Here is a 22240-nt window from a genome sequence, read left to right on the forward strand (position 1 = left end):
GAACATCTGTGATGTCAACCTGCGTGTACAAGCTGACGTAGCTGGATTCCTGGGGAAGGGGGGAGAGGGTGCCTGGAGGATATCTATACTGCATGAAATTTCTCATTTCTTTGGACTTGCTGTGGACTGACCACGCAAGTGCCTTTCTGCTGCTCCAGAGAGCAGAAATAAAGAACTCTTTCTCTGAACCAACCCTCGGTGTCATTTGACTTCCTTCCTCCTGTCTGGGAGCAACGCAGAGCCCACCAATCGGTAAAGCCTAATAAGGCTACATAAGGTCCAACAAATTCCTCATTTCCCTTGCTGACAATGGTTGGCAGGGGAGAGTCACAGTGGTGGGGTGATAATGAGCAAATCCCAATTTGAGGCACAATGACCCGAGGTCTAAGCATTGGAGGGGTCCCTGTTCACCTCTTATGGAGGGTGAGGCACTTCAGTCTTCATATCCCAAACTACCAGAATTCAGCCAACTTCCACCACCGATTAGGAATCCATTCAAGGAGGAGTTTATCAATTCACACAGCCACAAAAATCCAAAGTCACAAAACTCTCACCCAAATTTCTCCCTGAATTTTGGAGGCTCAAGTTGCTTGGTCTTTTTCTCAAAGTGGAATGGATAGATTCTAGAGGATGGTGGGACCTTTATACCTTCAACAGCTGTTCAGATGAGGGGTTTTCAGGACATGGGTTCCCCTTATCCTCTGATTTCTCAGCATCACCATCTTAAGAATAACTTACTGATTGCAGACTGGACTTCATTTGCTCTCTCAGCCCATATAAGCAATTCACTTGCTAACTTCCCAGCTTCATCAAGTATTTCAGAATCTGAAAGGTTTGGATAATTCAGGTCAGTGAGATCTCAAACAGCTGTTCAACTCTATAAAAAGGCTGTTTCCCTATAACTTGTTACTGGCCACATTCTAGCATTCAGGGTGGTCTGTAATCTGCTGAGTATTGATCTGACCACCCCCACCCCCATAACGCTTTGTATCTTTAAGAAAAATCTCAAGCGGTTTACAGCTTATTAAATCAATAAAACATAAATAAAACAATCTGAAGAAAGTCAAATATAGAGTATACAGTCAAAGCAACATAGCAGAAAACTGAAATATTATCTTAAAGATTTCAAAATAAAACATTACAAAGGAGGTCAACTACAGAATACATATTTAACATAGTAGGGCTGGTGAGTGTGGGCCCAGCCCCCTAGGCCAGGTGGAAATGCCTTGCGGGGAGCGGCCCCCTCGCCCCACAGTCGGGCAGTGTTCCTCTGGCCTCATGAGGAGCCTCTTCAGTGGGGCTGGTGAGTGTGGGCCTCACCCCCTAGGCCAGATGGAAAGGGCCTTGTAGGGAGTGGCCTTCACACCCCACAGCTGGGCGATGTTCCTCCAGCCTCATGAGAAGCCTCTTCAGTGGGGCTGGGTGAGTCTGGCCAGGTGGAAAGCAAAGAAGCTCTCCTATGGGGCAATACCCCCTGCTGGAGCAGGGGCAAGGAGTGGCCCTAAGTGTATGGACTATGACACCTTCCTTACCATTCCTTCCTTGGAGGGATGGTTTCTCTTTGATCATGAAGTCCCTGATCATTTTCATTGCTAAATCTATTTCAGGTGTTTTGTGATCCCGTTTATGAATATCTATGGAAGAGTTAGAAGGGAAAGAAATAGTGAGTCAGCTGATGCGACAGTACCTCCACCCCAGAATTGCTGCGGCTGATTTGGAATCAAGGCTCCCCGTGTGTTAGCAATTTTTTAAGGCTCTTCCCATCTCAAAGGAAAAGTGTTTAATGAAGCATCAGGCAGCAGAGTGAGCAGCATTCCAGTAATAAAATTGCATTAAAATGAAACCTGTAGATCACCCTGTGAAGGGTGGTCTATAAATTGAATAAAATCAATGTGGATAAATAAAGGCCAGGTTACAACATCTCGTAACAACATTAAATAAATGAGATAAAGTAAAAGCTCAGAGTTAGGGCCATATCCAGTGCCGCAGTGCCACTGGTGAAATGGACTTCTGTATGGACAAGGAAGCCTTCTCTCCTGTCCCCTCCAGCCCAGCCCACCACGTGCCCTCAAAATTCCCACTGGAAGCAGAAAACCTAATATTCCCCACCAATACCCAGAAAACGCCTAATATTCCCACCAGTATATCTGGAAAACAAACAGATATTAACCAGGTGCCAAAATGGCAAGCGTTGATGCATTATATAATTCCAGAGCTAGGACATTTCACAATCAGGGTGCTACCACACAGAAGGCTCTTTTCTGTCATGCCACCTAATGGACAGTGGGACAATGAGACAATCCACTCCTATGTCCAAGATCTAGGGACCTGAGCAGGTTGTACAAGACAATGTGTCCTTCAGACCCTTGGGATCCAAGTCAGTGAAGACTTCCTAGGTCAATACCAGAACCTTAAATTCATCCCACAAATGAATAAGTAACACATGAAGGGCTTAGACTTTTAAAATGAGACACACACAAACATCTGATTGCGCTCAGAAATCAATATGATTTCCCTGTCCTTTGACAACTTCTACTCATCTAGGGCTAGGGAGAAGGTCAGAGATGGAGGATGGCTTCCTAGATGACTTGAAGACCTCTTTTGTTTGCCCGTGAGATATCCTGCAGAACCTGTGACAGTCTCTTTAAGAGAAGCAAGCTCTTACCCAGCATGCAAAGATAAGAAGAAAGACGAACAGGGAGTTGCAAGTAGGACAAGTGACTGCACAGGTTGCTTCATAATGTTGGCCTAAAAAGTCTCTGGAGCAGCTAAGCAGTTATTGAGGGGCAAGAAACAGGCATTTATTTGAATGGGTGAGATTTAGCCACATCCTTACCTTACGCACTGGAATCAATGGGAGGTGAAAGGGCTTAACTTTGGTTGGATTATGGTGACACTTTTGAAAGTATTCTTCATACTGATGTAAAGCCAACCAGGATAATGCTAAAGGCTTACACAGCCGAGACTTACACAGACTAACTGCTCCAAATGCAGCAAAAAACAGGACCAGGCACAGCATCACTACAATAAATGTACCAATGGAAGAGACAAAGAACTCTTTTATCTCATGCAAAACAGCAGCGAGTTTTCCTTGATGGACAAAAAGAAAGAAAATCTGCTTAAGTACCATGGCTAACTTTTTTGCTTTTTCATTTCAAGTGACAGTAATGGATCCAGAAGTACTCCTTCAGAGGGAGTCTAACCCCATCCAGAACAGGCCATATCCCACCCATCTTGTCTAGGGAACCACCCACTGACTGCACCTCAGTCTTGTCTGGATTAAACTTCTGTTTATTGGCTCTCATCCAGTCCATTACTGAGGCCAGGCATCGGTCTAGTATGTCAACTGCCATACCTGCAAATGTAAAGGGGAGATAGAGCTGTGTGTCATCAGCATTTCTCACAACACACTCCAAAATCTGGATGACCATACTCTGCATGGGGGATGAAACTGAACTTTGAGGAACCCTGCGCTGAAGGCTCCATGGTGCTGAACAGAACTCCCCAAGCACAGTGACCCAAGCAGGACTAGAACCATTGCATAGCAGTGTCGCCCAATCCCAGCTCAGTCAGTCCCTCTGGAAGAATACCATAGTTGATGGTAGTGAAAAGCAGTGCGAGATCAATGAGGATCAACAGAGCACACTTCTCCTGCCTCTCTCCCAGTAGAGCGAAGGCTGTCCTGTTGCGAAATAGCTTTAATAAACGAGGTCCCTACAGGATGCCTGGCTTGAGATTCTCTTTGTTGCATGCTTATTTAAAGGTTTGGCTCCTCACCTGCTGTAGAGGTAAATTCTTACCACATTGTGGATCAGTGGAGAACACAGCCTGAGGCTGGCATAGAACTAGTTTGCTTGGCTAAAGGAGCCTGTTGGAGTGACAGAGCACGGCTGGCTTTTCTCCAGGCCTGCCCACCACGACTGGCCACATATGCCTCCTGTTGCTCTCCCACTTTTCCTTTCCAGTGTGTTCCTCGACTAGGCTATGAACCAGTTCTATGTGTGCTGCATACATACCCTTTCTAGGAGGTGGTTTTCGTCTGCGTTTTAGTATTGACCTGGATGCCACATTAGATCTGGAAGCCACATTAGATCTGGAAGCCACATTAGATCTGGAAGCCACATTGGATCTGGAAGCCACATTGGATCTGGAAGCCACATTGGATCTGGAAGCCACATTGGATCTGGAAGCGGCACTGGATCTGGAAGCCACACTGGTTCTTGAAGCTGCATTGTGGTGTTGGGTCACATAGTATATAATTTACTAGAACATTAGCTAAAACTTGCTACAATGGCACAAAATATCCATTGTGTGCTAGCAGCTAAATCCCAGTAGGGTAAATCCCTGAAAAACTTGTAGCTCAGGAGCAAAATCGTAGGGAGTGATGATCCTGCAGGAATTCAGTTTTCAGCTCTACTCTGCAAGACAAATCTCATTTCTGTTTTTTTAATGGAGTAACAAGCTTGGTGGATCAGGGGAATGATGTGAACATAGTGTATCTTGATTTCAGCAAGGCTTTTGACAAAGTTCCCCATGATATTCTTGTGAGGAAACTGGTAAAGTGTGGGTTGAATGAGGTAACTGTTAGGTGGATTTGTAGCTGGTTGACTGACCAAACCCAAAGAGTACTCACTAATGGTTCCCTGATTCAGGTAGGAAGCCATGTTGGTCTGACACAGTCAAAATTAAAATTAAAAAATAGTCCAGTAGCACCTTAGAGATCAACTAAGTTTGTTCTGGCTATAAGCTTTCGTGTGCATACACACATCTTCAGATACACTGAAGGAGAAGTCACCAGACCCTTATATATAGTGGGAGGGTGGCCTGGGTATTTCTCAGAAGGGTATTGGGAGATGGGTGATTGACTCAATGGGTATGGTAAACCTGTTGACGACTGTTAACGACTGCAATTAGTTCTACAGGAAAAAGCAAGGGATAGTTCAACAACTTTATAAACAACTTGGCTGAAGGAATTGGCAGATGACACCAAACTGGGAGGGGTAGCTAATGCTATGGAAGACAGAATTGGGATTTGCATAGGTTTTGCCATTTCTTGAAACATTGTTGCCAAACTTGGCACAAATGTTCCCAGGGGGGTGGGGTGGGGAATGGTCTTCACCACCATTTAGATACCAGGTTCCATTTTTGTGCCACTTGAGATATCATCCCCAAACTCTGCAGAAAGGAAGGCTCCAGGTCTCCCTCCCAAGAGGTACAGGAACTCTGCCTTCCTGCATTGCACTGAAGAGGAAAAAGTAGTAACAACTTACGTTCTGTGAATGTCAGGCCTCTCACCATTTTAACTGCTCATTTGGACTGGCACCTTATGTCATCCTGCGTTCAGAACCACATAAAGGAGTAGACAGTTAGCACAGCTTCTATGAGAGAATTTAGTGATCAAAAACCAAATCAGAGTAGCAGTCTGCAGAAGCTCACCTCTTTTTGTTGACAGGACCTTATTCTTAGCTGCCATCTTATCTCCTCATTTTGAGTGGGGTCTCATCCTGGAGTTCTTCTTAGTGACCATTTAATGGATTAGGCTGTTAAAATAATGTCTTGAGACAAACCTACCGTTTACAGAGCAGTCATATCAAGCTCTTCATTATACAAGGGAGTAGACATGAAAAGCTCTCTGGCATCCTGTCCTCACTTCATTTATAGACATGGAATCTCCTATTCTCTGGATATACAGTGGGAGAGAAGCAGACTGCTTTTCTCCCACTGTAAAGGGGCAGCTGGGGCCTTCTGAATTCTAGCTTAGTGACATACTTCATGGAAAAGGCTCCAGTTCAATCCACAGTATTTCCCATCAGAAGGATCTCCAGCAGGAAGCCTTAGAAAGACCTCTCTTTTCCAGAGATCATAGGCAGCTGTTGCCAGTTGGGCTAAACAGCACATGGGGCCAGACAACCAATGGCCTTAGAAAAAGGCAGCTGACTACGAGTGACTTATCCCCTTTCCCCTTTTGGATACCGTGGTGCCTCCCGGAGTCTTCTCTCCGTCTCAGCTTCTTCCTGCAGATGTTCCTTCCTTCAACGGCTCCAACCACCTTCCACTTTGATGCAGAACATTCCAGAGTTCCCATTCAGCTTCTGCTCTTCCCTGATTGGGACTGGCAGGCAGCCAATCAGCATTCCACATATAGTCCAGGAAAATATCTAGTTTAGTTATTGCTTACTCCACTTCCGTAGTACTCTCATGTGTGACCTTCACGAGTATCTTTGGAATTCTGCAAATGACAATCATGTTCTGTCCCCTTTAACCGCAGGGCTAAATGACTTCTGGGGAACTTCTTCAGTTAAGTAGATGAGCACCCCATCCCTCAAATTGTTGGATTTTTCTTCTCCTGAGACTTAATTTGGAACATAGACTGTTATCTCGCAGCTATTCAAATCCAGCAGTTCCACCCAGAATAATAATAATAATTTATTATTTATACCCTGCCCATCTGGCTGAGTTTCCCCAGCCACTCTGGGCGGCTTCCAATGGCGTGTTAAAAACAATACAGCATTAAATATAAAAAACTTCCCTAAACAGGGTTGCCTTCAGATGTCTTTTAAAGAGAAGATAGCTGCTTATTTCCTTCACATCTGAAGGGAGGGCGTTCCACAGGGCGGGCGCCACTACCGAGACCATGTCAACTACAGGCAAGCAATTGAAATTTAAAAGCACAATTTAGTTCTGAATATTTTTTTTAGCCTTCTACAGTGGTACCTCGGGTTACAGACGCTTCAGGTTACAGACGCTTCAGGTTATAGAGACTGCTAACCCAGAAATAGTACCTCAGGTTAAGAACTTTGCTTCAGGATGAGAACATAAATCGTGCGGTGGCGGCAGCGGGAGGCCCCATTAGCTAAAGTGGTACATCAGGTTAAGAACAGTTTCAGGTTAAGAACAGACCTCCAGAACGAATTAAGTTGTTAACCTGAGGTACCACTGTATTTGGAATGCTGAGGTACAAAATGTAATGGATCCAAAATACAAAAGTTATGTATTATTTGCATAGCACATTTCTGCTAGCAGCACGTCATCATCCACCCAATGGGCATGTGGTCTTTTTGTACCCAGGATCAAGGAGTGACCCCCAGTTACAAGTTAAGCTTCTTTCATTTTGATTTAGTTTTTGTAAGACAAGTGTGAGGTCGACATTTAATCTTGAACTGGGATTGGTCTTTATCCTATTGATACCTGGATTTTATGTCAGCAGCTTGGAGACCCCATGCATTGTGTTATGTTGTACCAAGGATGCTTCCTTCACCACATCTCTATGCCACCCACTGTTTTCCCTAACTAGCATAGGTGTTACATCTTGTGCTTCAGGCCTATGCTATACATTCCCAGTTTTAAAACTATACAGTGGTACCTTGGTTCTCGGACGTAATCCATTCCTGAAGACTGTTTGAGTTCCGAAGCATTTGAAAACTGAGGTGCAAAGGGCTGTCTGTAAATTCAACTGAGAAAACTGAAAAAACACCCAGCAGAATCCGTTCAACCTCCAAGGTGCTTTCAAAAATGGAAGCATTTACTTCTGGGTTTTCAGCGTTCGGGTTCCGAAATGTTCATCAACAGAGACGTTCCAGAATCGAGGTACCACTGTATTTGCTTTTGTTGCCTACACGCATTTGCTTCTGTTTATTATATGTTGTGCGTCTATTAATTGATTATTGGACATATATTGTCCAGCACCAGGTACAGTCCCTGGCAGAACATGTGTTGGGGCATCCTTCAGGAACGATGGGCGGGTGAGTTGTTGGACACCACTGCTTGAGGTCACTTGAGGGACCTTCCAGTGGTGACACCAACCTGACACACTCCTGTCTTGACTAACCCTCCCTGGAGAGAGACAAGTGTAGTTACGGCTCTGTGAAAGTTCCAAGGGTTCATCCAGGTAGTGGCAGCTATTGTGGCAACTTTACGGTGGCAACTTCCTTCCAAAAAGTCTGTGGTTTTGGACAACACCATCTGAAGTGATGGTTGGACTCCACCAAACCAACAACCCTCTCCACATTCTGTTCTCCAGGAAAAGATCATGGCAGGTCATGAGAGGCTTGGCTGGATAAGGGCTGTGGGACAAAATAGGGACAAATGTAGGGTTCTGCACTCAGGCAGGAAGAACCAGCTACATAAATATAAGGTGGGGGACACCTGGCTAACTAGTGGTATATGGGGAAAAGGATCCAGGGGGTTTGGTGGACCACAAGCTGAACATGTGTCAACAGGGTGATCCAGCAGCAAAATGGTATTTAGGCTGCATCAACAGAAGTATAGTATCCAGATCAAGGGAAGTTATAGTCCTGCTCTGTTCTGCCTTGGTCAGATTCCACCTGGAGGACTGTGCCAATTTAAGAAAGATATTGACAAGCTAGAAGGTGTGCAGAGGAGAGTGACTAAGATGACCAAGGGTCTGGAAACCAAGCCTTATGAGGAGTGGTTGAAGGAGTTGGGTATGTTTAGCCTGGAAAAGATGAGACTGAGAGCAGATATGTTAGCCATCTTCAAATATCTCAAGGTGGAGCTAGCTTGTTTTCTCCTGCTCTGGAGGGTAGGACTCAAACCAATGACTTCAAGTTACAAGGAAGGAGATTCTAACTAAACATGAGGAAGAACTTTCTGACAGTACGAGCTGTTCAACAGTGGAACGGACTCCCTTGCCAGGTAGTGGATACTCTGTTTTTGATGCTTTAGTTGAGATTCTTGCATAGCAGGGGATTGGACTAGATGACCTTTGGGAGTACCTTTGAACCCTACAATCCTGCGATTCCATGATTCTGTGAAACTCTGGTGACTACAGTGTTTGGCTTTCCTAGTAAGGCCAACCAAATATCATAGACTCCTAAACAGACATAATAATGAACACTACATAATAGATAAACCCAAACAACACGACAAGAGGGAAGGAAAAAGTATGGCATGCAAGAGAGTTACCGTAATTTTAGGAAAGGGCTGGTTTGGAATAAAGAAGGAAGGAACAGAAAGATAGAACATATGAACCTCAGAAAGCAAAAAACACAGCCAATGTTCTACTCCAAGAACTCTTGACAGACAGGCAGCTGTTGGTAGAGAAATCACTGAGGCTGCTACACTTTACTCATTTTCCTGGGAATTAGCGCCACTGAACAGAACTGACTATCCCAGCCAACCCACTTCACCACAGATTTGAAGATGGTCTGAATATCTTCAGAGCAGAGATCCTTGACTTGAAGTGGTGCCTTGTGCAAGGAGAATACAAAGCAACGATTATACCAAATTAATTTATTGGAAGTACAGAAGCTGGTTTTGACGCTTCATTTTCTTGGAGGTTCAAATCTTTGAGGTTGCAAATTAAGGTCTCTTTTTCCAGTCTTGAGGAAACAGGACTGCTAAGGTGCTTTCAGTTGTTGATGGCAGAGAGTTGAGCTCTTCCATGCCCCAATTCCATAACCTGGATTGCTGATTTTTTTAAGGGGGAGATTAATCCATTGCTTTTAGCATAGAGATCACAGAATCCAGTTTTATCAAGGTTTTACCGTATACCATCTTTTATCAGGCATCTTCTTACATATCCACCGTTTTTCTACATTACAGGGAATGTTTTCCCAACATTTAGTTGTTCTGGAACAATGCGATTTTAATATGACACAGGGTTCTTCTTTTATTTTGTCAGGCTGTCCATGCATCCAATAACTGAAAGCAAAAGGCAGCAGTCAGAAATCCATCAACTGAAACTAATGAATCCACGCAGGATGTCTACTTTTTTTCTAGCATTAATGAGATATTCAGCTCAGTTCTGTCTCACTCTTGCTTTCTACCTCAAGATTGCCATCTACTCATAATTGTAGTGCATTGTTTGTATTTTTCAGATTTTGTCCATCAGCAGAAAATGGGGGGGTAGTTTCCCTCTCTATAGTTTCCTCCTGCAAGTTATTTCTCACACAAAATGGCAAAGAATGAGTGCATTGCTTGGAATACACAATGCTATGCTCAGGAAACTGCAATCAAGTCCATCTGCTTATTTAAGAATTTTACAATCCTATATTTCAACCCCAACATTTTCAAAACAGCTTATTACTCCTGGCTCCATCTGAAAAAAGTGTTTTTTTTTTGAAAAGAGAAACTGAGGTCCACTGACTCTGAAGATAGTGAACTTGCTTCTCCATCATACCTATTATTAATCTGTCACCCGTGAATTCCCGACAAAGTTTCTACAATATGAAAAGTAAAGAATTTTTGTTCACACTTACGTGTTTACTACATTTGGGCCATGATGCCATTTCCATTGTCCATTCTCATGATGGAGTCCAATCCAGGAATCTTCATGTGCAAATTCTGTTTCTTTTTCTAGAAACTCCTGCAGAAAGCACAACCAGAGTCTTTCCTAGAAATGAGGAACCAGAACCCCCTTTCAAATTATTTCCAGACAATGCATCTTCTCTGGAAGACAAGAGGCTCCTCCAGATGTTCAACAGGAGTGATATGTGAATTGACAGAGGGAAGTTGCACCACAGAGATGGGCTCTGCCTCCTACACCTTGCAACTAAATCAAGGATGGGCAACCCCAACCCAAGGGCAAAACTCAGCCTGACATGGGTTTCAATTTAGGAACCATTGCTTCACAGCCCAGAAGGACAGCCCTCGAGTTCTAGAATACTAAAGCTCAGTTTAAAACCCCCACACAACTTGCTAAAAACATGACAACAGTAAAAACTCAGCTAGAGGAGGAACAGAAGGAAAATCAGCCAGCCTAGAATCTGAACCCTTAAACTGAGTGCACACAGGAGAGTACTCTCTCAAGATGCCAAGGATCTTCAGAGTCCTTTACTCTGTGAGGTTGGGTATTCCTTTCATCATTAGATCCTGTCTCTTAATGACAGAGCTTGCAATATAACCCCCTTCCGGCATGCCCTTTCTCCCTCCTTTCTTGACTCACCACTGGGGCTGCAAATCCTAGATCCTCTGCTGTGCTTTTTGCTGGCCTAAAACCTCCTCATTTGTGGGGACTGATACAATTTAAAGACTGCCTCTCTAGTTCCATGCCTGATGGTTTCCACCTGCTTTACGTGTACATTTCTTAATAGATGCTACCTCCCCTGCTAGAAAAAAAGCAAAACAAGCATCCAGTACTCTCCCTTCACTAGATCACAATTCATTCAAGAGTGCCCCATGACATCTTTCTGCTCGTGGAGAAAGAGGGGGAAGTAAGATGTTCATGCACTTGTATGTGGAGGCTGCCAGAGAACTTTTATAGGCACCCAAAGGACCTAAAATCAATTAATTTCAAGAGAGTGTCAGGAATGTGGCCCCCCAAAGCACAGTGGAAGAGTCAGCCTCACAAATTGAGCTGAGTGAGCAAAGGGCTGACTCTGCAGATGGGAGCTATCTGTCTGATTTTAGACAGAACAGCCCGGGCTCCCTCCTTTCCTGGGAAGAAGCAGTTAGCTCCCAAGGAGAGGAAGAGTGAGAAGTTGACCAAAGCATTGCCATGCAACCACCAGATAAGCCAGTGTTGAAGGCTGAGTCTTCTGGGGAAGAGCCAGCCCTGCAGTCCTCAAACAAGGACATTGGAGAAGATCGGAGAGCAACAGAAGGAAAGGAGACGAAAGGCGGGATTTCCGCGTTCTTCCTGTTGGGCAAGGGACAATGAGTCAGACTGAGCAACTAAGGTTAATGAGAGCAGGCAGAACACCATTCTTTGGATGTGTGTGTGTGTGTGTGTTTGTATATAAACTTATATAAAACTGACAGAGAGTCCTTGCTGCTTATCAGGCTGCTTGCCTGCTAGAGATCATTATAACGAGTTTCCTGGTGTTGTACTCACCTCCACACCAACATCTTCAACAAATGTCAGCCAGGACTTTTCCTCCTCACAAAACTCTTTTGCACCGAACCATGACTTTCTTCGAACTTCAAACAAATAGAGAAGCCCAGCATGTGGCATCCACTTTAGACGAAATTTTCTAATAAGGTCCTCTTTCAACCCAGCAAGGAATTCACAGGGAAAAGAGAGGGGGCAGAATTTGAGAGATGCCAAGTTGAAGGCCTGTGGATCACTTTAAAATACACACACAAACTTGAAGTGAATGTCAGAATGATATTTCATTACCATCCAGCACAATTTACTAATGTAACAGGATAGCCAGCCTTCTGCCCTCTGAAACGTTTGTTCCTGTAATGAACATATTTAGAGGTGAATGCAAAGATGGTAATAGGGAGGGAAATCAATGAGAAGGTGTCATTGATTTCCCTCCCTATTACCATCTTTGCATTCACCAATTGATTTGCAAATAATTTTCTCATACATTTATCTAGACAGCCTATTAGAAAGCTATATACTAGGTCTGCACTAAAATGGGTACCATCCTTACTATTTTTTACTGATAATGTTTGGAATTTCAGTGAAAATATGCAAAAAAAGGAGGCCACCCCATTGGTGTAGAACTTTCCTTGTCCCTCCCCCACTGTCAAATGTGCATCACCAAGGTACTCAGGTGTGTCTCATGACATAAAACCCACAACAATTAGAGTCCACTTATAGTCTCAATTTAGTGGGATTTTCTGACTCCTAAACTAACAATGAAATCCCTTCCCTGATTCACCTCTGTCTTCTCCCAAACTTACATGACAGTGGAACAGCAGCATAAAGGTCTCTCATTCCCACTCACACCTGAAGTACTGCAACAGCAGCATCCCAGGTGCAAGGGGACCTGGTAAAGGTAAAGGGACCGCTGACCATTAGGTCCAGTCATGGACGACTCTGGGGTTGCGGTGCTCATTTCACTTTACTGGCCGAGGGAGCCGGCGTACAGCTTCCAGGTCATGTGGCCAGCATGATTAAGCCGCTTCTGGTGAACCAGAGGAGCGCACGGAAATGCCATTTACCTTCCCGCTGGAGCAGTACTTATTTATCTATTTGCACTTTGACGTGCTTTTGAACAGCTAGGTTGGCAGGAGCAGGGACTGACCAATGGGAGCTTACGCTATCATGGGGATTCAAACCGCCAACCTTCTGATTGGCAGGCCCTAGGCTCTGTGATTAAAAACATAAACACCTTCTGGATCAGGAAAGAACCCATGTATTCCAGCATCCTGTTCTCACAGTGGCCCACTGGAACTCTTGCAAGTAGGATCTGAGTACAGTGGTGCCCCGCAAGACGAATGCCTCGCAAGACGGAAAACCCGCTAGACGAAAGGGTTTTCCGTTTTTGAGCTGCTTCGCAAGACGAATTTCCCTATGGGCTTGCTTCGCAAGACGAAAACCTCTTGCGAGTGTTCCGATTTTTTTTCGCTTTCCCCCCTTTTTCTAAGCCGCTAAGCCGCTAATAGCCTTTTAGCCGCTAAGCCGCTAAGCCTTTAATAGCCGCTAATCCGCTAAACCGCTAATAGGGTTGCTTCGCAAGACGAAAAAACCGCTAGACGAAGAGACTCGCGTAACGGATTATTTTCGGCTTACGAGGCACCACTGTACAACAGCACTCTCAGTTGATTTGCAGTGGTAGTGGTGATGAAGAAATATGATCTCAAGACTAAATCTGGAAGGGTCTTGGCTCACCTCATATTGGGGGTGAGACATTCTTGTATCCCAAACTCCATAATTCCAACCAATTTCCACCATTAATTAGAAAGTCATTCAAGAAGAAGTTCATCAACTTGCAGAGCCACAAAAACCCAAAGGCACAAGGTTCTTCACATCTGAATTTCTTCCTGGATTGTGAAGATCCGAATTGCTCAATCTGTTTTATCAAAGTAGTGTGTGAGAGGCAGAGGGCAGCTGGGCCCCTGAACCTTCAAGAGCTGTGCAGACAAACAAATTTCAATACTTGAGTATCATTGTCTCAAAGGAACTTACCAATTGCAACTTGTACTTCATACACTTTGAGGTTCCATGCAACCAATTCATCTGCCAACTTCTGAGCTCCACGAAATATTTCAGAATCTAAAAGGTTTGAACAATTCAAGTCAGTGGTAATGCAAACATCCATCTATGTATATAAAAAAGTCATTTTCCAAAATCTGATGTACAGATCACATTCTAGCGTGAAAAAAAGAAGCAGAGCCCTGCTATGGAGCCTAGATAGGAGGAATCCTGGTTCTCAGTGTCTGGGATGACCAAGCTTTACTCTACCCTTGCCCCAATTGGGTCAACTGTTAACATCCATTTCCTTTCTACTGAGGGATATTGGTATACTGATGGTAAAACTTGTCCTATCTCCTGGAGAAGGCCATTTTGTGGCTTGACCTTCATGGTTCTTGAAAGGGAGTGGGTTGTGTGTCTTCTTTGTGAAGAGCACACAAGGACACACTGGACGGAGATTGCCCTATTCAAGTGGAATTTTCAATGCGCAGGTTCAAGCTTCCTTAAGGGTAACTTAGGCCCCAAAGTAGTATTCACGGTGCCAGCAATAGATATGTGCTTTCTGCAACTGAAAATGTTCTCGGGCAAGTTCTCCACGTTCAAACTTACAGTTTGCTGCAAAATGTTCAGTACACAAAATTCTCAAAGTGAATGTCATAGGATTAAATAAAAGTTTTAGAAAAGCCATGAGAATATTGAGTTGGAACCACAACTGAGGAGATGCCAGAGGTTAGCGGTGGGACCCATGTTTTAAACTCGCACAACTCCAGCCTCCAATGTTCCAAAGTACATGGCTGAAACTGGCATCACTTGGCAATGTTCACTTGCCTGCTTCTCAAAATAGCCAAACCAAATGATTTGTGTGGGGCCAATGCTAGAATTAAGCCATTTAATGTGGCCTGAGTCACAACAATTTCCATTTATTAATTCAGTTCTATGCATGTCAATTCCGTAGCTATTAACCGTCTTATCGATAAATTGAAAATAAAAGTAGGGAAAAGCTTGGCACGAAGGGTGAGCACTTTTCAGAAGTATAGTGATACAGTGGTACCTCTGGTTACGTGCTTAATTCATTCCAGAGGTCCGTTCTTAACCTGAAACTGTTCTTAACCTGAAGCACCACTTTAGCTAATGGGGCCTCCCGCTGCCGCCGCGCTGCCGAAGCCCAATTTCTGTTCTCATCCTGAAGCAAAGTTCTTATCCTGAGGTACTATTTCTGGGTTAGCAGAGAGACTTGAAACAAGTTCTGTTGTTGTTGTTTAGTCATTTAGTCATGCCCATCTCTTCGTGACCCCCTAGACCAGAGCACGCCAGGCACTCCTGTCTTCCACTGCCTCCCGCAGTTTGGTCAAACTCATGCTGCTAGCTTCGAGAACACTATCCAACCATCTCGTCCTCTGTCGTCCCTTTCTCCTTGTGCCCTCGATCTTTCCCAACATCAGGGTCTTTTCCAGGGAGTCTTCTCTTCTCATGAGGTGGCCAAAGTGTTGGAGCCTCAGCTTCAGGATCTGTCCTTCCAGTGAGCACTCAGGGCTGATTTCCTTCAGAATGGATGGGTTTGATCTTCTTGCAGTCCACGGGACTCTCAAGAGTCTCCTCCAGCACCACAATTCAAAAGCATCCATTCTTCGGCGAGCAGTTTTCTTTATGGTCCAGCTCTCACTTCCATACATCACTACTACTGTGGGGCAATACCCCTTGATGGGGTGTATGGCTGGGGAGCAGTGTTCATGAATATACAGATTATACAGATGGAAACGTATTGCTTACCATTCTTGTTCTGAAGGGACGGTTCCCTTTTTATCATAAAGTCTCTGATAGTTTTCATTGCTTTCTTTTCTAGATGCATTTTGTTCTGCTCGTAGATATCTAGAAGGGATTAAAGAGAAAAAGAAATGGTATTCCAACACACTAGTCTGGGCATGCTACACCCCTCCCCCCCCCAAATAATAATTGCTTAGAATGATTTTTGAATCAAGACTCCCTGTGCCTTCGCTGTGAAACCTGCTTTTTGTATGACAATCATAGTTTCTAGCAGGCGATCTGCAGTCTTGTATACCTGGTGAACTGGTTCTCCCAGCCCTGCTGAATCCATTGTGATTTGATGTCTTCCTTGGGATATAGTCATGCAAAGATCATGGGCACATTGGGTGATGACATCATAACGGACTAGGAATGCAACACCTTCCTCCCATTTTATCTTGCCAGTGGAAAAGGCTTTCTGCCACCACATGAGCAGGAAGGAACAAGGCGGACAGACTGCAGACCCGTTGTCACGGGAAATGGGGGTTGCTTGTGTGTAAACCTCCAGCGGTTCCAAACTGCTTAGAAGTTGGTGGTGTCTTTCCCTGACTGAGCAGCCTAGATACTGCTGCCGCTCAGTCGCTGGACGAATCCGTGAGTGGGTGTTTCCTAAATTTCCTCCAACATAAAAGCTCCTTGACTGACACCCTTCGCCTCGCCTCTCTGCGCGTAACCCTTCTGCGCAGAGTAGGCGTGCCCAGAGGTGCCCCTCCACTCTCTTCACTACCTTCGGTGCCAGCATCCCGGAGCCTCTCCTCCGAGGTGCTTCCTCCCTCTTCCTTCTTCCTGGTGTCACCGGAACATTCTTCCCCAGATGACCTTCTCTCTCTACCCTTACTCGTCCCTTCTTCCGCAGAATCGGGAAGCACCTCCTCTCCCCTCTGCTCCGATGTCAGTTCCCTGACACCCGTATTCCTAGGAGGAGGCACAGCCAGCAAATGTGTTAAACAGAGACCCCCTGTACAACTTAGGAGAGTTGCTTTAAGAGAAGGAATCTCTTATTCAGCAAAGATTAGAAGAAATAGGAGCAGAGAATTGCACGCAAAGAGAGAGATCTCTGCAGGATGCTCCAAAATGTTGACCTTCCAATGGCAGGCGAAGACTTTCTTATCTCAACAGACTTTTAGGAACTGACTGTTTTGAATGAAAGGGCTGGTGCTGTGACGTTTTTCTTGTAGTTGTTATTTTTAATAGTTCTTTATATATATTATTATAATTCCATTAGTGTTTAATTGCTGTTTGGTGGTGATCGTATCTATGTTTTTAGCTTTCTCTGTTTTATCTGTTGTTGTAACAACAACAACAACAACAACAACCACCACAATAATAATAATTTTATTATTATTTATACCCCACCCATCTGTCTGGGTTTCCCCAGCAACTCTTGGCAGCTTCCAGCACATACAAAATACAATAAAACATCAAACAGGGAAGGAACCACCAGAAGGCCCTCAGAGCTGGACCTCAGTGTCCGGACTGAACGATGGGGGTGGAGATGCTCCTTCAGGTATACTGAGCCTTCAGGTATACTGAGCCAAGGTCATTTAGGGTTTTAAAGATCAGCGCCAACACTTTGAATTGTGCTCAGAAATATACTGGGAGCCAGTGAAGATCCTTTAGGACCCGTGTTATATGGTCCTGGCGGTTACTGTTGGCTGTGTTGAGTCCCAGTCTGGGGGAAAGGCGGGATATAAATAAACAATCAAATAAATAAATAAATAAATAAATAAATAAATAAATAAATAAATAAAGTTGGCCTATGAAGTCTCTGGAGTATTCAGGGACAAGAAACAGAAGCATTTGTTTCAATGGGTGAGATTCAATCACTTCCTTACCTCACACACTGGGAGGTAAAAGGGATTAGCTGAGGCTAGATGATGCCCCCACTTTTGAAAGTGTTCTTCAAAATGATGTAAAGCCAACCAGGAAAACTCTATAGCCCCCCCCCCAGTTGAACTTACACAGATTAATTACTCCAACTGCAGCAAAAAACAGGACCAGGCACATCACCACCGCAGTAGTTGCAGCAAGGGAAGGTACAGAGCAGTCTGTTATGTACTGCAAAAGCATAGCATATTTTCCTTGAAGTGCAAAAAGAAAGAAAATTATGCTTTAATAATCACGTATGAACATCCCGCCATTATCCCATTAAGGTATGGTTCATTTTGCTGAGTTTTTGGAATTCTTGCTAACACATAAAGCTATTAACCTATATACAAGAAAATAAGGTGAGACGGAGCACATAGTTGAACTATGGAATTTACTCCCACAAGGAGTAGTGATGCCCATCAACCTGGGTGGCTTTTAAAGAAGGTTAGACAGACTCATAGAGGTGAGGTTGACCAATGGCTACCAGCTACAGCGGCTATGTTCTGCATTCGCTGTTAGAGGCAAAATGCCTCTCAAAACCCATTGCTGGGTATTGCAAATAAGGACTACGCTGTTGTATTCAGTTCCAGCTTGCAGGCTTCCTGTAGGCATCCGTTTGGCCACTGTGAGAACAGGGTTTTGGACTATATAAGCCTTTTGCCTGACCCAGTGGAGCTTTAAAACACTATATCAAACAAATCTATAAATTGTTAGTGGTGTTTTCTAAATATGTAAGTTGTCTCTTAAGGATTCTGCACTAAACAAACAACTAAGACATTCCAAACATCAAAACACACACACTATCCTTTCTTATAACAATCTGAAACAAGGATGCAGACTTGGGAACAAAAGATTATATGAACAGCACCTCAATAAGTAGTCCCCAGTGGAAGCCACTAGAGCATGGCCTTGGCACCAGTTGGGCTCACCATAAAGAGATGCAAGAAGTCCCTCATCGTACATAGCTTTAGCTTCTCCCTAGGAGTGGTCCATTCTGCTTTGCCACCTGAGGCAAAATCGGAAGGTGGCACCATGTTTGCATGCCATTGACCCCACCTTGCTGCATCTGCTGAAGTCTGGCTTACCAGACTTCTGGGTTCTGGCAAGATCTCACAAGAGCCCCATGAGATCGGACAGAGGCCTTGCGTGATCTACCCAAGATCCTGGTGAGGCCACACAAGACATGAAGTCTTCAGGCAATTTCACTGAGTTCTCACCCTGAAACCACTTCTACCACTTCTCCAGTGATGGAGGAGCATGTGACCATTAGATTCTACAGCCTGAGGCAGTTTCCTCAGTCTGCCTCATGGATGGGTCGCCCCTGCTTCTCCCACTCCACTCTGTGATGGAGCATTCAGGCCACACTTGAATGACCATAAGGATTTCAAGATGAGCAAGCCAAAGCTGGCTTTCTAAGCCTGTCTCCCTTGTCGACTGTCAGGCTAAGTGAATGGAGAAGTCTTTCTTGCCTGCCATTTCTTTCTGTTTGAGGTTCCCTGTTTAAATAAGTAGAGAGGAGAGAACATAGGCTAAAGCTTGGTGCTTCACACCACCGCTGCCATAGCCAGCAGAGGACGTTGGACTCAAACCCTGCTTGGTTGGTTTGACTAAGTGAGCCTGCTGGGTTGACAGAGCACTGCTAGCTTTTCTCCAGCCCTTCCCATCACGACTGGTCACATATGCCTCCTGTTGTTCTCCCACCTTTCCTTTCCAGTGTGTTCCTCGTCTATGCTATGAATCACTTCTGTGTGTGCTGCATACATACCCTTTCTAGGTGGTGGTTTTCGTCTGCGTTTTAGTCTTGTTCTGGATGCCACACTGGATCTAGAAGAGACATTGGATCTAGAAGCCACATTGGATCTGGAAGCCACATTGGATCTGGAAGCCACATTGGATCTGGAAGCCGCATTCGATCTAGAAGCCACACTGGTTTTTGAAGCTGCATTGTGGGGTTGGGTCACATAACATGTAATTTATTAGAACATCAGCTCGTAAAAAGGGGAATAGAAAAGGCGCTGTGTGCTAGGAGCTAAACCCCAGTAATGTAAGCCCCTCCAAGACTTGAGATGTCTTCACCAAACTCTGCAAGAGGTTTCCTGGGGTGAGGTTGGGCGTCTGTCAGGGATTGGCTGGTTGAGGAAGACTGGGGGCAGCCAGTAGTCCAGGAGGCACCTGAGTGGGGAGGGGACTTTGACCCAGGTTCAGGCTGGTGGGACAGGGAGGAATCAGCAACAGAAAGTGAGGGTGAAGGGGAGAGGCTTGAGGTAGCCACAGAAAGAAGGGTCAAGAAAAGGCTAGAACAATTAAGAGAAGCTGAGTCACAGCAAAAAAACGCATGGAGGGAGGTATAAATAAGGAAGAGAGAGGATGGAACTGTAGCTTCTGCAACTGACTTGCTTAGCTGATTTATGTGCAGTGTGCTGTCTCCTTGGTTACTGTCAGGGAACTGCCATCGGAGCTAGAGGCGGAGGGAAGGCTCCAGAGGGATGCCGGAGAGGGTCCCAGTAGGGAGGGGGCAGCCCATTTGCTGGGGAAGGGAATCAGCGTAACACCAGTGGAGAAGGGGGGCAGATGGGGGAATCGGAGAGGAGGCTCCAAGACTCCTCACCGGAGACCAGCGGAGAGAGTACGGGTCCTCCGCTGCCCACACCCTCCCTGCGCAGAAGGCTTCCGCGCAGGGAGACTAGGCAGAGACTAGGCGTCAAAGAACTTTTGTGCTGGAAGTTCAAGAAACGCCCACTGACGGATTCTGCCAGCGACTGAGACAGTCATGATGCTGGAGGCTGTTCAGTCAGAAAGGGTTCAACCAGGTAACCTAGCCAGGAGTGGCGGCAACTTACGCACGAGCAACCCCTAAACCCATTACAGTTACTGAGCAATAAAGTTAATTATGGCCAAGCCCTTCCGGTTTCTGCTTACAGCGTTGGACCCCAGACGGAGGGGCTTTTCTGGCAGCCTGACAGGGTCTCGCCACAAGTGCCATTTTGAATCAAATATGTCTTTGGCATGACTTCACCCAATTGATGGCACAATGGGTCCAAACTCATATATTACAGTGTCCATTTAAAGAACACAACATTCTGAGGTCCCAGGCAGCATCAAGCACTACCTGCTAGTAAGGTATAAAAGGCAGTTAATCCAGGGGATTGATTAGGTGAAATATATAGCAATGCTATTTAAATGCATCATTAATCAAGCTGAATAAAGGTACGACTATATGAATCTAGGACTAAATGTCAATTCATATGTGCTGACGGCGGAGTAACAAAGTAAAAGAGAAATCATCAAATGATTGTTTCAGTTAATGAACAGTATGGTTCATCTCTTTTATTAAATTTAATAAAATGTCGGAAGGTGGAAAAAAAGGCAGGCGCTCAATCTGAGAATAGTGTTGCCCAGAGATAAACCTCTGCCCTGTCCCTCAATTTCACACTCTCATGGCAGAAGGAAGGAAAGGAATCAGGAATCAGAAGGACGGCTCAGAGGTGAGTAGAGTAACTTTGTATTGCTCTGAAGAGGAAATAACAGCGGGAAAAACCTACCTTCCGTGAATGTCAAGCCTCCCACCATTTTAACTGCTCATTCGGATTGGCCCCTTATGTCATCCTGTGTTCGGAACCATAAGACAGAGTAGACAGTTAGCACAACTTCTATCAAAGAATTTAGCAGGCAAAGACAAATCAGAATAACAACCTACAAAAACCTGCCTCTTTCTGTTGACAAGATCTTTTTCTTGGCTTCCATCTTATCTCCTCATGTTGAGTGTTGTCTCATCTTGGAGTTCTTCTATGTGACCATTTAATGGAGTAAAGTATTAAAATAATGTCTTGAGACAAAGCTACCATTTACAGAGCAGTCACACCATGCTATTCATACAAGTGAGCTGGCATGAAAAACTTGCGTGCATCCAACCCTCGCTTTGTTTTCAAACATGGAGTTGTCTATTCCCTGGAGAACTACAGGAATCTTCTCATCTCCCACTATAATAGGACAATTGGGTCCTTCTGAGTTCTAGTTCAGTGACAGAGCACATACTTCATTCAAAAGGCCCTGATACAATCTGCAGCATCTCCCATCATAAGGAGCTCCAGCAGTAGGTCTGAGAAATACCTATCTTTGCCAGAGATCCTGGGCAGCTGTTGCCAGTTGGCTAGATAGCACAGGGGGCAAGACAACCAATGGCTGGACTTAGAAAAAGGCAGCTGATTATGAATAATTTGTTCCCCCCACTTTGGATACCGTGGTGCCTCACTGAATCCTTTATCTTCTCTCTGCCTCAGCGTCTTCCTGCAGATGTTCCTTCCTTCAACGGCTTCAACCACCTTCCACTTTGATGCAGAACATTCCAGAACTCTTCCCATTCTGCTCCTTCCTGATTGGGACTGGCAGGCAGCCAATCAGCACTCCACAAATAGCAGAAGTCACTTACTCTACTTTCAAGGCACTCTCACACATGAAAGGGCTGCTCATGAATATCTTTGGAACACTATAAAATGCAAAATGTTCACTTGCTGCAACCTGTTGGGGAATCTCTTCATTGTGTTCCATCATGCTGCTCTTGGGAATCTGCAGTCTTTCGAATGCTACTGGACTACAATTCCCATCATCCATTTCCATTGTCCATGCTAATTTTGTTTGATGGGTGTTCATAGAATTGTAGAGTTGGAAGGGAAACCAAAGTCCATCTAGTTCAACCCTGTGCAATGAAGGAACCTCAACTAAAGCATCCATGACAGATGG

General features: G+C 44.8%; 2 protein-coding genes across 12 annotated transcripts in view; both read right to left on the minus strand.

Annotated features, from left to right (window-relative positions):
• The window catches only part of LOC310685906 (collectin-12-like), a 40046-nt gene extending 33926 nt beyond the window's left edge, over positions 1–6120 (minus strand). For 2 of the 9 annotated variants that reach the window (XM_083459008.1, XM_083459000.1), the window contains exons 1-7: positions 5974–6114; positions 5437–5515; positions 5271–5334; positions 4017–4226; positions 2971–3090; positions 1533–1634; positions 739–825 (exon numbers count right to left, since the gene is read on the minus strand). In XM_083459008.1, coding sequence (XP_083315134.1) covers positions 739–825; positions 1533–1634; positions 2971–3090; positions 4017–4226; positions 5271–5298 — 547 coding nt within the window. In that variant the 5' untranslated portion in view covers positions 5299–5334; positions 5437–5515; positions 5974–6114. Of the gene's footprint in view, positions 1–738; positions 826–1532; positions 1635–2970; positions 3091–4016; positions 4227–5270; positions 5335–5436; positions 5541–5973 lie in introns of all 9 variants that reach the window. The other 7 variants (XM_083459003.1, XM_083459007.1, XM_083459009.1 and 4 more) reach the window with 7 other exon arrangements.
• A 3117-nt stretch (positions 6121–9237) lies between these two features.
• LOC310685910 (uncharacterized protein) lies at positions 9238–21864 on the minus strand. 3 transcript variants are annotated; one of them, XM_083459016.1, is made up of 10 exons: positions 21740–21864; positions 21208–21286; positions 21043–21106; positions 19266–19439; positions 17593–17712; positions 15599–15697; positions 13823–13909; positions 11795–11946; positions 10221–10354; positions 9238–9663 (listed from the first exon to the last, which is right to left on the minus strand). In XM_083459016.1, exons 3-10 carry the CDS (start codon positions 21068–21070, stop codon positions 9495–9497), a joined length of 963 nt encoding a protein of 320 aa, XP_083315142.1. In that variant the 5' UTR covers positions 21071–21106; positions 21208–21286; positions 21740–21864; the 3' UTR covers positions 9238–9494. The 3 variants fall into 3 exon arrangements, with proteins under 3 accessions (XP_083315142.1, XP_083315144.1, XP_083315143.1); XM_083459018.1 differs by having other exon boundaries at positions 10221–10327; positions 21740–21863; XM_083459017.1 differs by having other exon boundaries at positions 21731–21805.
• Between the last annotated feature and the right edge of the window lie 376 nt (positions 21865–22240).

This window comes from Podarcis liolepis, assembly GCF_965112155.1.
Source record: "Podarcis liolepis genome assembly, chromosome: 9".
Lineage (NCBI taxonomy): Eukaryota > Metazoa > Chordata > Lepidosauria > Squamata > Lacertidae > Podarcis > Podarcis liolepis.

Bases quoted from the DNA above. Each gene is read 5' to 3' on its own strand.
- LOC310685910 (XM_083459016.1), bottom strand. From the start codon at position 21,070: ATGGTGGGAGGCTTGACATTCACGGAAG. The intron at 11,947-13,822 runs GTAAGTTCCTTT...CTGGGTTGAAAG, and splicing joins TGAAGTACAAGTTGCAATTG to AGGACCTTATTAGAAAATTT. The intron at 10,355-11,794 runs GTGAGTACAACA...CCTCATTTCTAG, and splicing joins TTGAAGATGTTGGTGTGGAG to GAAAGACTCTGGTTGTGCTT.